The 13,444-nt window shown below is 40.8% G+C and overlaps 1 protein-coding gene across 4 annotated transcripts in view; it reads right to left on the bottom strand.

Annotated features, from left to right (window-relative positions):
* Positions 1-13,444, bottom strand: part of GRAMD1C (GRAM domain containing 1C) — a 54,037-nt gene that overhangs the window by 7,349 nt on the left and 33,244 nt on the right. For 3 of the 4 annotated variants that reach the window (XR_009965506.1, XM_062622071.1, XM_062622073.1), the window contains exons 8-12: positions 13,120-13,240; positions 9,059-9,221; positions 2,299-2,445; positions 1,425-1,543; positions 311-453 (exon numbers count right to left, since the gene is read on the bottom strand). Coding sequence is in view for 3 of the 4 variants with exons in the window: in XM_062622071.1 (XP_062478055.1) it covers positions 311-453; positions 1,425-1,543; positions 2,299-2,445; positions 9,059-9,221; positions 13,120-13,240 (693 nt within the window). In the remaining variant the exon portion in view is untranslated. The remainder of the gene's footprint in view (positions 1-310; positions 454-1,424; positions 1,544-2,298; positions 2,446-9,058; positions 9,222-13,119; positions 13,241-13,444) is intronic. The other variant, XM_062622072.1, reaches the window with a different exon arrangement.

Genomic DNA, 13,444 nt, shown 5'->3' with positions numbered 1-13,444 from the left:
TTTCAATTTTTCCCCACTCACACAGGTGCACTTAAAAATTCAAGGCCGCTCAGAGCCCAGTTCAGCCTTGGAGATGAGATCCATACCTCAGAGTCAGTCAGAGTTCATTTCTCACTGCATTAATGAAATCTAAATACAGCATACATGTGACAAGAAATAAACCAAGCTTATTTTTCAGAAGAGATCCCTAATTTCAAGAGAAGCTGACCTCCCCTACGCTGATGGCAGATCTTTAGAGAAGCACACTTCATCAGCCTGTAACATACCTGCGTCAGCTTCTCCCCTCCCACTGTGCACCACTCAGGCTCACCGTAATCGACACTTGTGATTGGATGTGCGGCTGATGCAGTATCTATTCACAGTGTAGAAATAATCGTGGTAGGGGACATCATGGGTCAGCACCTCAGCATCCACTTGGTAAGACTGACCTTTCTGGCTTTGCTTATGCAGGATCTACGGTAAAAGAAAATAAGAAGGTATATTCATGGTACCTGTTTGGCTCCTCACTACCACCACACCCACCCCCCCACCCCCCCTTTCAGCCTGAATTCCTTAGGCTAGATCAACAACTTCAAGTGAACTACAGCAGGGAGAGAGCCTGAACACCCAGAATAAAAAAGTTACTAACGGCAAGTATAGACGGGGTGGGAAAGAGAAGATGCCTCCCTGTGCAACAGTATTTCCCCACTGCCATTTCAAGTACCAGATGCAAGGCTGGCCACTGACTCGCAACCACAGCTGCTCTTTGAGACTGATCTATGAGACCTTTCTCAAAGCATAATTACAGAATGCTTGAGATTGGAAGGCACCTCTGGTGGTTATCTTGTCCAAGGACCCTGCTCAAGAAGGGCCATCTAGAGCTGGTTGCCCAGGACCAGGCTTTCCAGTATCTCCAGGGGAGAAGATGCCACAACCTCAATGGACAACCTATTCCAGTGCTCTGTCACCCTCACTCTCCCTTCAGATACTTACAGACACATTGTAAGATCATCCCTGAGCCTTCTCCAGGCTTAACAGTCCCAGCTCTCATTCGTTTCCCGTGAGATGCTCCATTTCCTTAATCATCTTAGTGGCCCTTTGCTAGACTCTTTCCATCTCTCCTGGAGAGCCCGTAAGTAGACACTGAAAGCATTTCATTGCATCTTTTCACCCCTAAATTCATAAGAGATGCTAATATTTCTGCCCACAAAGTCTGTGGCAGAAGCTTACAGCCATCTGCAAAGGCAGAAAGCCTCTCTGATTTCATCAGCATTTACTCACTAATGGTGAGAGTCAGCAGTCTACCTTAGAGATGCTACCTTTAAATTGCAGATGCACTGCAGCTCACTGAACTCTAAACCTTGGTCAGATCTCCAACAGGCTGTACATCTGACCTCTCCCCTGCATTAAAGGGCATCAGAAAGATACACACATGCACACAGTACCTGCTTTTCAGTTGCAGTTGTGAACTTCCCACAAAGTGGATTGTTAATTGTTACAGTGTACGTCAAAGTCCTCAACTGATTGCCATTGGAATCTCTATTCCAAGGGGTTGATACTGCATCTAGATGAGAAATTATGCAAAACCTCACATGTAGATTACCTAAAAAGCATTATCTCTGCCTTTTCACATCTTAACAGTTTAAGAACAGTAGTGGGGAGAGAGACAGAAAACAGATTCCAAATGGGTGTGTTTTTTTCAGGAAAAGTGAAAACTCTAGTTCACTGATGAACAAAGGTGAAGTACTAAGGGGCTGAACCTGGGTCTACTGAAAGAGACTTGAGGGTGGGAGAAGAGTAAGCAATTAAATGAAAATATGTCACTTTTGCCACTTTGCCTGCCAAGCTGACACTGAATAAATATTATTACCCTTTTTGACTTTATTTCTGTTCATATGATATCAATGAATAAAGTTTACTCATCCAGAAAATTAAAGCCTGTGAGTATCTTTTAGGAGGATACAAAAATCTTGCCCCTGTGCCAGCTGTGCATGTTTCACTATTTCTGGAACACAACATAATCAGAAATACCCCACAGATTGCATCACTTTAAAAGCCTAACCCAAATTCAGCCATTAAGGTGCAGTTTTGTGGTACACTGAAATGAGGATTTTACACTGAAGTATAACCGATCTACAAATCTACGGAAACAACAGGCTAGCTTTAAATATCCTCTCTCATAGTAAAGCTTCAAAGCTTCAAAATTCTTTTTAAGCAATGAGAACCTTAGAATTCAACTTAGCCCTATTTAATATTTCTCAGAGTTTGAAATTTTCAGGATAGTTTGCAACACAGACAGAAAGGAGAAGAGTGCATTACCTACTATACTCCTGGAATTGAGAAACCTCTGCATGAAGTGAGAATTGGTGAAAAGGATTTCAAACATCTTGTCTGCAGTGATATGGAAAACTCTGTTTATAAAAAGTCTCCCATAGAGATCATTCTCAGAGACAGTCTCCTTCACTGCTAAGGAAAGGCAGAGAGGTCACATTAAGAACAGTATTATGAAGAAACTTTATAATATTCCAAGCTTTATTACAGCTCAAATCCTTCCCAAGCTTGCATCAGCATTTGTTTCTCACTCTCAAAAAAACAGTAATGACAGCAGCACATGATTTGGTAAGTAGGCTGTCTTCAGAAACAAAGTCCAGAATTGATTTTCAACACCACTCCCCCATTTCCCTATGCAAACATAAAATGATAAATCAACATCACAAGGTCCCATCCTTCTAGTTTTGTCTTCAGTATTCTACTAATCCTACTACAAGAATCATTGTGGAAGACAAAAAGTTAGCATAATCTTCATTAATATACATGGCTATTATACAAAGGACACATGCATAGCAAGCAGCACAGTGAAACTATACTGGCTTTCTTACTTATGGCTAGTTTCAGAATTCTGCCTTTGACATCTGTAATGCTAATAGTGTTCACAGTCTAAGACACCAGGTAAGCTCCCATACAGTTCTTCCCTCCATACCTAATCGTAAGAGGAATGCAAGAGGTTCCCTGCTCCATTTTGCAGTCCTGAAAAGAGCATCAAGATTGCCATCCCCAATTCAAAACCTGCAACAAGCACCCCAGTGCCATTCTGTGGCTGCAGCACTGATCTTTGCTATTTTACTCCTTGTTGGCTGCTGGCATGACTCAGCTTCATGGTCATCTCAGCCACTCTTGCAGGGTATAAGGGACAGAATTATGATCCTGGAGGGCAAGCAGTTTCCTATGCCAACCCCAACTCAAGCTGCTTATGCTTTAGGAGCAAGTCCATCCTAAGGTAGGAGTACCAAAACCAAACAAACCCCCCCACCCACATTACTGAAACAAAACAAAAAGCCTGAAAGCAAATCTTGCGGGAGCCAGATGAAAGTCTAGCTAACCTTTCAACTGATAGAAATGAAAGTTCAGAGCTGGCAAAGGTCAGTGCTAGCCACCAATGCAAAGCTAGCCTAAATATCAAGCTATGGCTCCTATAAGCTAAGGTTACAGCACTTAAAACATTACTGCTTAGTAGCAGCAGTCAGTATGGATGAATGCAAACACAGCAACTGAACACAACAGTCCCCCAATGAAATCCAATTCTGACTGAGCAGACTTCCACTCTAGTGCTGCTTCTAGCCTGCTAGAAGTCCCTGTTACACATCTGCCTTCAAAAATGTTCTCTTTGACCTTATCATACTTCAGTGTAGGATTCCAAAAGCAAAGCATGACTGCCATATTTTTGTGCTTGCACGAAAGAGAGATTTCCTTCCCATGCTATGTTCCGCTTATGCAATTACAAGTGGGGACAGAAAGCAAACACGCATTTTAAGAGATACATTTAACCAGCCAATATGCAGTCATTACATGCCAGAATACAGATTCTGCTCTGCTGAAACATTCTGTGGGAAGCCAGAAATTCAGCCTGGCTTTTCAGCTTATGTTCACTGTATTTCCTCTTGGAGCTGAACCCAATTCCAGCAAAATGCAGACCAAGTGAACTGTAAACTTGACCTCAGCTAACAAGACCTCAACATTACAGACCTCTCTTTCAGAGTTCACTCTCCACTTCCTTTCACTAAGAGATAGGAAGCTTCAGATATTGGTGTTGACATCCTCTTTGCCTGTTGCTCATCAGCTAATATGCATGGAAACAGACACCAGGTAATTCAAACCTGGTTACTCTGAGTCTCACTCAGCTGGACCTTGACAGGCCCACGGAATCTGCTACCACTTAAAAAAATACAAAAGCCCAGACACATGACCAAGCCACTGTGCATCAGATAAGCTCTGACAGCTATTTGTATATGTCTTAGCAAATACAAGATAATACAAGTTACCTTTGCCCCAGTGAGGCTCAGCTGAACTACACAACTTTACATTCACCTGAAACTCCTGAGGACAGCTACTATGTTTCTGATAATGCAAGGTAATTCAGTAAGCCACAGCAACTTATGATATGCACAAAGCCCATACATTATTAGCTTGATGTGCAGACCTTGCTACTGAGATACTTTACTCTTCGAGCATGATGTCTGTCCTCCCTGTACTAAGTCTTAAGCAAGAGCATCCATGGGTCTATACAATATTCCTGTACAGTATTTGTATCTAGTCATGTCTCTAATAAGGAATAGTCAATGAAGTGCCAAGTGCATGAGAGCATTATTAAGAAATATGTTTTTACTTACTCTCAGCCCTTGGAACAATTTTTTAAAATTGGTGCTATCACATAAAGCAGTATTTTCAAAAAATCCAAGCTGAAACTGGGCTGACAGATTAGGCCCATCAGCCACTTTGGATGCTGAGATTCAAACAACTCTCTCCCAGAAAACGTGGAAAAGCCTTTAATACAACAGGTCTGGAAGGTGCATGCATGTATGAGTGCTGCTGTGAGTTCCACACCTGTGGAAGAAAGTTACTGCATACACCAGGAGCTTGACAAACTTCAAGTCGCTTCCATCTGGGCTTCCCAGAGTTTATCTGTAAGTGAAGCAGCAAGCAGGAACAGAACCATAGCAAAGATTAACTGTACAGTTTACATGCTAGCAATTTAAACAGGATAGAAAGCTTCAACCACTTGTCTCTGCCACAAATGAAGACGCCTGTTTGTCGACTGTTTTAACTCACACATAAATCTACCTTCCTTTCATTTACCTCAATACTAGAGCAACAGCAAGCATTTACCTAGGTGTGGCTTAGAAATACTGTTTATGAACAGAGTGTTTTGTGCAGGTATCTAGATATCAGTCTTAACTCCTTAAATTTTAATGCTGTTCTAACACCTCAGCAGTATGCAATTATCAACCACTAACTCTCTTAGCCTGTCACATTTATAGATGAATTGATGCTGCTGTCTGATAAGAGAACATAGGATTATTCTGACTTTAGTTTAGGACCCTAGGGACCCAGAAATCCAGAAGTAAACCTAGACTGAACCAGGGCACTCAGTAATGAGAGCAGCAAGCCTGTTCCCTCCCCCACTATTGCCTTGCACTTCATAAGGTCATTTTCATCACTGCAAGGAAAGATGTGAAAAACTATCTGAACATAATATCATGATGCAGCAGTGATTGCAGAGGTTTGGAAAAATTTGCAACACAAGAAAAGAGACAGAAAACTGGAAGAGAGGAAAGGGGGAGAGGGAAAAATATGTTCTTAAAATTCCTGTAAACAACCAACAGCTCAAAGTAAGCACACACCACAAGCAAATTAAAAAAGCTGAACTGATAAGAGTAGAAGCTATAAAACAAATTAATAACATGGTTGATTTTTCCACTCCACAGAGCTGGGGGAGGATCAGGAGAGAAAGAAGCATGCATGCAAATCTTGGCACTGTGAGGATTTCTATGCCTCTGTGGGTAGGTAAAAATTGCACACTGCACAAAAAGGTATGCAGACAGGAGCCTTTAACCATATACACCTGAAATCAAGTCAATAAAATCAGTTCCTGAAGTGAACATGTTCCAGACACCATCTATTTAATGACTGCATCAGCAATATTAACCATTATCAAAGAACTCCCCTAAACTTTAAAACACTAAGGACAAAATTAAATTGGGGAGTTACTGAGTATGAATTATAACAACACCAGCTTCTTCCAGTTCACAAGATAAAAAAACCTCATGCCTTTAGATAACCATGTATCTTCCAAACCCCAAAGTAACAAGTAATTGGTATTTATATATTCAAAATACACACTTCCAGTATTTTGATTAAAATGGCAACAAGACAACAGGGCCACTTTTCCTTACATACACTGCACATCCAAAAATCTCACATGGGGGTGGGTGTGTGCTGACGGCTGACCCAAAACCAAACAGGACTGAATTAATTTCAACCACCCTGCCTTTAAAATATTTTCTGCCCTTTATATCCCTTTCTGCAAAAAAGGTCAATGTACCCATCCCACAGCACTACAGCACAAGCAGTTATGCCCTCCTGCAGACCACACATTTAAGGTGGTTATTAGTACAATACAGAAAGTCTCACAAAGGGCATAAGTCACAAAGGGGATAAGGAATTTATCATGTCCTCATACACAGTAAAGATTTCTAACACAAAAGACTGTTTCCTGCTTCCCCCTTTCTAATTTCCAAGTATTCTATGCTGCTGAACACTGTCATTTAAAAAACAAACCCAAAACACCAAAAAAAAAAACAAACAAAACCCCCAACAACAAACAAACAAACAAAAAAAACCAACAAAAAACAACCACACAAACCAAAAAACCACAACAAAAAAAAAAAAACAAACCAAAACCTACATACAAGAGTCATGTGAGGAAATCCAGAATCTTCTGACTCTATTTTGGAAGTAGATACTCTATGCTTGACCTAAAAATTGTTTTCTGAAATTCAGAATCTAGACCTCAAAAACTAATTTTTAGCTTAGCCAGAAGTTTGTCATGGCTTGAGACTGATACTCCAATTTATTAAACCAAACAAAAGCACCAAGATACAAGTCAAAAGGCCCAGTTGTGCATAGGAAGATGCACATCCCCCCCTCCCAGGTAAACAATGTGAGAATGACTTAGGGCAAGAGAAGAAGAGCTGCTAAGGCTCTGGCATTGCAGCTTTGGGTGTCAGCTGGACCTGCAGTTGGAAGTACAAGTCTTGAGCTTGCCCATCACCTTATTTGCCAGGACACCTCCACTGGTAGCCTGCACATGAGCCAGAGGCCACAAGAGAAATTAATTGCATGGGTAAACCTTTGCCACGTAGGAAAGCTAGTTTCATTTGCATGAAGGAATTCCCCTTGTAAGAGTATGGGACAACTGCAATAGAAACCAGACAGAGAAACAGAAGAAAAATATTCTAAGCATGAAGAAGGGAATCTGAAAGAAAAGATTAATGCTGTGGGACTAGAAAATCCTGCTCTGAATAAAAAAGACTAGTCTTGGGGGAGGGGAGGGAGAAATAGGAAAAGCAGCATGAAGTCAGTTCTTTTTTTAAAGAGACATCTCCAGTTTAATATGCTCTATTTATTCAACATTACCAACACAGAAGTGATGGGGAATATTTTCTGCTAGCACTTAGGCAAACAGCAGTATGAAAGACAACAGGACCATTTTGCATCAGTTTCACTGGAGACCTTTGTCGCAAAATAAAATCCAGAGACAGAAGAGAGATGTGGTACTAAGAAGAGGAAAATTGCAAGATACCCACAAGCAAGCACAGAAGCAGTATGGGTGAACAAAAAGAAAGTTAGATGAATATAAAGTACATCCTCAGCCAACAACCACAATTTGCAGGCAGCCAGTTCAATCCATGACTCTGAAAGCTTTCCTGGACACCTCTGTGATTCCAACATCATGACACCTACAAGCAACTTCAGTTGCTAACTCTGAAAGGATGAGATGCAAAGCTTTTCAGCCAGATTAAGAACTGGCCTCAATTAACTCAACTCCTCTATTCCTGTCAACAGACAATGAAAGCAAATGATCTCCTCACATATGAAAGAAATATGCAGCTGCTACTGAGCACACTGATACTGTTGAGCTTTCCTGTCTATCATTTGCACACCACCACACAACTTTGGAATCAATCCAGGTTGTGCACACCTCATTTCAAAGGCATTTACAGAGGTCAAAACTGGGATATTTAACAGAACATCCACCACAACTTAGTGAGCCATTTGAACAACTATGGCCCTTTTGCACAGTTTGCCAAGGTAAGTGAAACACTCAACTTAGAGCAAGAAGTTGTCAGTGGTTAATACGGGACCACAGAACAAGCACCCACAGACCACAGAACAAGTCTCTCTGTCATCCAGCCTAGGTAGAAGGCACAGTTTGCCCTTACTATCTCCCCAGGAGGTAGCAGAAATACCAAAACCACTATGAGACATACAGCTATGCTTTTCTCTCCTACAGTGAGAAGGGGAAAGGAAGCACAGAACAGCCAGGTTACAATCACTGCACTACTGTGGTCCAAGTTTCCCCTCATCTTATACTGGGTAATGATGTAGGAGTTGAGGATGAGATATCAGGATCCATTAAGATACTAACTGTGCTGGAACACAAAGTATCATCTGCTTAAAGATACATGTGAAGGTTTTTTCACCTTCAGACCAGATTCAAAATATGCACAATACACTCCTGAAGTCTGAGAAGTTGTCTTGCCTGGGTTTTCAGTGAGTTCCTCAGTTTACCCCATCAATAACACTGAAGCCCATATGCCTTAGGGAGAAGTGTAATGAAGTGGGGGTGAGTAAATATTTAAAAAACTGGAGAATGGTCAAAAATGTTTCCCAGCAGTTCCCAAGAAGTGAAAACAGAAGAAAGCAAAATATTTGAAGTACCCATGGGAGCATGAAAAGTGAGCAACCACCACCACATTGTCAAATAAACCTATTGTTTAATCTTTTTGTTTAAGCTGTTAGCAACTCTCTAGCCACCAAAGCAGAAAAAGCAAAACCACGATTTGTTTTCATTCTGAGCACCAGCAACTTTTTCTCCCCCCCCCCCGAAACTAAGATACAAAGATGTTGCTGCTACAATTCCATGAAACAAATGAGCAGCAAGTTTCATAATATCAGAAAGTTCTCTAACTTGCTCCAGAAGTGAGATGGACTTATAGATTCCAACTGCCAAGAGATTTACCTTCTTCACTGTCTGAGGCACTGCTTTTCTCTGGAGGATCTTCATTCTCATTCAGGTCCAAGGACTTTTCTAAAGACCTGCTCCTGACCAGTTTAACAGATTTTCTTTCTGAAGATGGAAGAGGGCTCTTCTTTACCTGCTTCTCACTTGGGGACTCCTCCACCTTAAACAACCAAGAGGAAAGAAAAAAAAAAAGCATTTGTCATCAGAAGCCATTTAAAAAAAAAGTTACCATCAAAGAATAAAGCCATGTAAAAGCAGACACAAGTTCTATCTGCTCAATTACCACACAGTCCAACACTAAGTTCTCCCTTTTCCACTGCCACAGCTTATATCCCTTCCTCTATTTCAAGTTTTCACTTTACTCTGGTAACCAGTAACAGAATTACTTATCTGTGCTGTTATACCAAAAGCTGCCTTAAAAGAGACAGTTTATTCCTCATCCAGTCCTCCTGCAACCACCTGCACAGTTTGGTCTCCTTCCCTGCATCGATGCATTTACATATTCATTAAACTAACACAGACTTTTTTTACTTTTTATTGATCAGGGTTTTTTTTTCCTGACAGTTTAGCCAGGGGTCCAATAATCTTGAGGAGAAGCACAATGAAATAGACAAGACCTCCCTTTTATCAGCAATTAGATATCTGAAATTCCAAATTACATATTTGAAATGCATTCTTATTTTGTAGAGCTCCATTACCCTTTGACAAAAAAGTTTTAAAACACTGGCTAGAGCCATCCTACTTATAAAAATGTTACTTCTCAGAAACAAAGCAACAGAGTACCGTTTGCCATCTCCAATAAGCAGGAAACCCCCAAAAACATCAGTCACTGAATCAATGATGCAGCTCTTAACCCTAAACTTTAAGAACTGGTGGCTAACCTTACATGCCATTGCATACTTCAAGAAGTAATTTCTAGTGGAACTGTATGCACAAGGTTTGTACCTCCAAATGCCACCCAAAAAGCTTGGCTATGAGCATCAAATCATAGCTTTCATTCTAAATCTCCCCTCAAAGCTCCTGTTGCCTCCAATGAAACAGCTGAAATCAGCAGTATTACAGCCTCTACATGCAGTACCACACAGACTATAAAATAAGTAAGATCAGGCCTCCTTTATTGAGTAGCTCCAATTCATCTGCAATGTACCATCATCCCTGCAGATTATTCAGCGCTGACTCAAAAAAGCAAGAGCATCCATTACTTGAAAAGTCATCATGTACTTCCTGTACTTGGCTTTCTTCAATAAAGACCATCTACTTTTCTGTGCAACTGAGGAACATCAGCAGAAGGTGGGTGGCTGGGAAACAGGCAGGCATGAATTTAACTGCAGCATAAGCAGGCAGAAATACTTCCTCAAGGTCAAAAAACTGCATCAGAAAAGCAGATCAGTTAACAAATGCTCCTATTGAAAAGAGCTACCATGCCTGAAATTACACTCAATCACACAGCAGGAACTAGGACAGAACCAACATTTCTATGTCAAAATACTCTGCCAATACAGATGGAAGACAGGAGCTAGCTGTGGTAAAACAGTCTAAAAATTGACATACAGATCCAGCTCAAATCCAAGGAGCCTGCATTGCACTTTGATGATAATTAGGGATCTGGTGAACAAATGGAGCCCCCACTAGCAGCATAACAGCAGCCTACCATGCCACGAGCAGAACAGGAATGCCAGGCTCATGTCAGAAGACAAGGGCAACAGCTCCTACAAAAAAGCCTTTCATGATGTCAGGGCAGAGGAGATTCATGCTGAGGCCTTTGGAATAACTCAAATTGGCTTTCTTGGGGTTTGAAGGTTACTTTATTTTTTGCGGAGGGATGTGGGTGGGTGTTTAGTTTTTTTTTTTACACTAAAGAGAAACGATTTTCAGATGTGTCAGGTGGAGTTGAAGATGTGTAATTTCTTCTTTATATATTATCTCCTGAGCTAGTCCAATACTGCTGATCTCTGTGCCAAGGCTTTTCTGGTTTTTAACCTGTGAACAGCAGGCTCTGGGACTGGAAGGCCTCCCTACAAGGGATGGAGAAAAGATGGTTGAAAATACAGGTGAGAAGGTGGTTCCCACACTGAGATGAACTGCATTTAGAGAAGCAGATGAGCCACAACTGGTGTTACATACGGTTTTTCCTTTAATCAGCTACGGACAGCTACTGACAATACTTTTTCCAAGACAGGCCAAGTCCTATAGCCAACCCCTCCATTAGTTCACAGCTTCCTCTGAAGAGAACTTTGGGACTTATTTTGTCTATCAGAGCAGTAAAGGAGAGGTTAAGCATGTTTTCCTCCAGTCTTTGGAAAGTGTTAACTGTGTTTTGCTCCATCAGTGCAATGGTTTTGACAGATAAATTCTAGAGCACTACCACCTCCTCCTACTGTCCCTGTGCTTCTACAAAATACGCTGTAATCCTGGGGCTGTGGAGAGTGCATTGGCATTCTTGAGAAATACCAAGTGACACATATAGCTGAACACACTCATTACGTATTTTAGTTAGGCTGAAACAGTAAACTAAAGTTTAGTTACACATTTATCAAGACTGTGCTTTTATACTATAATTAAGACTTTTTAAAGGCAGTTTATACAAGGGAGAATCCTAATGTTTTTCCTTGCATACAGACCAAATCCTCAGGCATTCCTGCTTACCAACATGCCCAATTACATTTAGCACCAGCAAGGCAAGAGACATCTCTGGGTGTGGCACCCCATAGGTAAACAAAACACTTTTCCAGGCAGAGCAATTAGTTTTAAATGGCTTGTTCTTGTGCAACTGGGGCTTACAAGTCCAAATCAAGGCTACCTGGGCAGCTTTTCAGTTATCCTAAAGAGACCAACATCCACAGTCATCCTAGGCCTCCGTTACATCTCTCCAAAAATCTGGTTTCGTACTGCTAGGATTTCCATGAGAGACAACCATCACCCAATTAACTAAGCTTTGAACATCTGACACATACCAGTCTTGTTTGTTGGGTACAAGTCTCTAGCCATTAACTTGGATTTTTGGCAGAACTATTTAAAGCCTGCTTAACCTCCAGATCAGTTTTAGCAAGTGACAAAAGCCAGAAGATTTACATGGTAGTAAAAACTGCTACAATCATCTCCTTTCTTCCCTCCCCAGATTTTCCAAAGCAGAAACAGCAGCTAGGTACCCAACTCTATTGAAGTTTATAGGAAATGTTTTACTGCTCTATTTGCTTTTCCAAGATCTTTCCCTTGCAGTGTCTGTTAAGTGAAAATGTTTGTAACCTTTCAGGACTACAGCTGCATACGGCAACTGTGCTGGGCACTGTGCACACCTCAAATACTGGAACCAATGCACTTGCCCTCCCAAACAGAAAAATATATTCACAAAATTATACAGTACTGAGCGAAGCATTCATGCTGGTAACATGTATTAACCCAAGGCATTAAGGCAAAACTCATCTATATTATATGAAACAGGGGGGTTCCACTTTCTTTTTGAAACATTTCCAGAAATTACAATTAAAAAAAAAGGTTTCATATATTCATAACAGCAGACTAACTGACCTTTGAAGGCAAGGGTAACACGCATAAGTACCCTTCAATAAGCCTCATGTATAGGAAAGACAGAAGAGGAGATACTTTATGAACAACTAACAGCACAAGCAAGAAAGCACTGTAAGCAAACAAAAGCATTACTTTCGTAAAGCACTTGGCTAAAAATGGTCCCTAGAAAGGTGGATAAAAAACAAAGTTAATTTTGTTTGGTTTTAGTAATAAAAACACACACCCCACAAAAAACAGGGCTTAAGCCTCAGTGTTCCAGCCAGGTTATGCAGTGGATTAGTGATAAGGCATTGCTGCAACTCACACAAGCAATATTCTTTTATGAATGTTGATCATTTCCAAACTCAATAAATATTCCTGAAACCTGAAGATATTCATATTTTCTGATGTGAAAACTGTCTAGACTACTATGAATTCCCAAGGGCTTCTTTAGAAGTTAAAATGCTCATGCATCCTACACTTATATAAGCATATACAAGTATATATGCTTATCAGTTACAAATAGCAAGAAAGGCTGTGTCAGGACTTACTCCTGGCAATGCATGTCTACTGAGTGACTCTCCTTCTGTTTGAAGCATGGGCTCCCGAACTAAACCAATCATTTTAGGCAGTTTTTCATCCCTTTCTCCAGAATCTTCACAAATGCTGGACCTGTCCAAAGCAAGAAGGAAGATGTCATTGGAGATACATGGTCTGAGAAATCTGAGAAAGCTTCTCATGTGTGATTCTTGTATTCAAACCATGTCTGTTCAGCTAACTTCAAAAACTACTAACTCATTCTTCCCACATCCAGCTCATTAATCTCACAAGCCATTTTCCCCATGCTAACCACCTCTCAGAATGTTCAGCTTCCGA

The sequence above is a fragment of the Pezoporus occidentalis genome, unplaced genomic scaffold (assembly GCF_034315485.1).
Source record: "Pezoporus occidentalis ecotype Australia unplaced genomic scaffold, CSIRO_AGI_Poc_V1 ctg24, whole genome shotgun sequence".
NCBI lineage: Eukaryota > Metazoa > Chordata > Aves > Psittaciformes > Psittacidae > Pezoporus > Pezoporus occidentalis.
The sequence above is the reverse complement of the archived record's forward strand: the minus strand, read 5'-3'. Positions and strand labels throughout refer to the sequence as shown.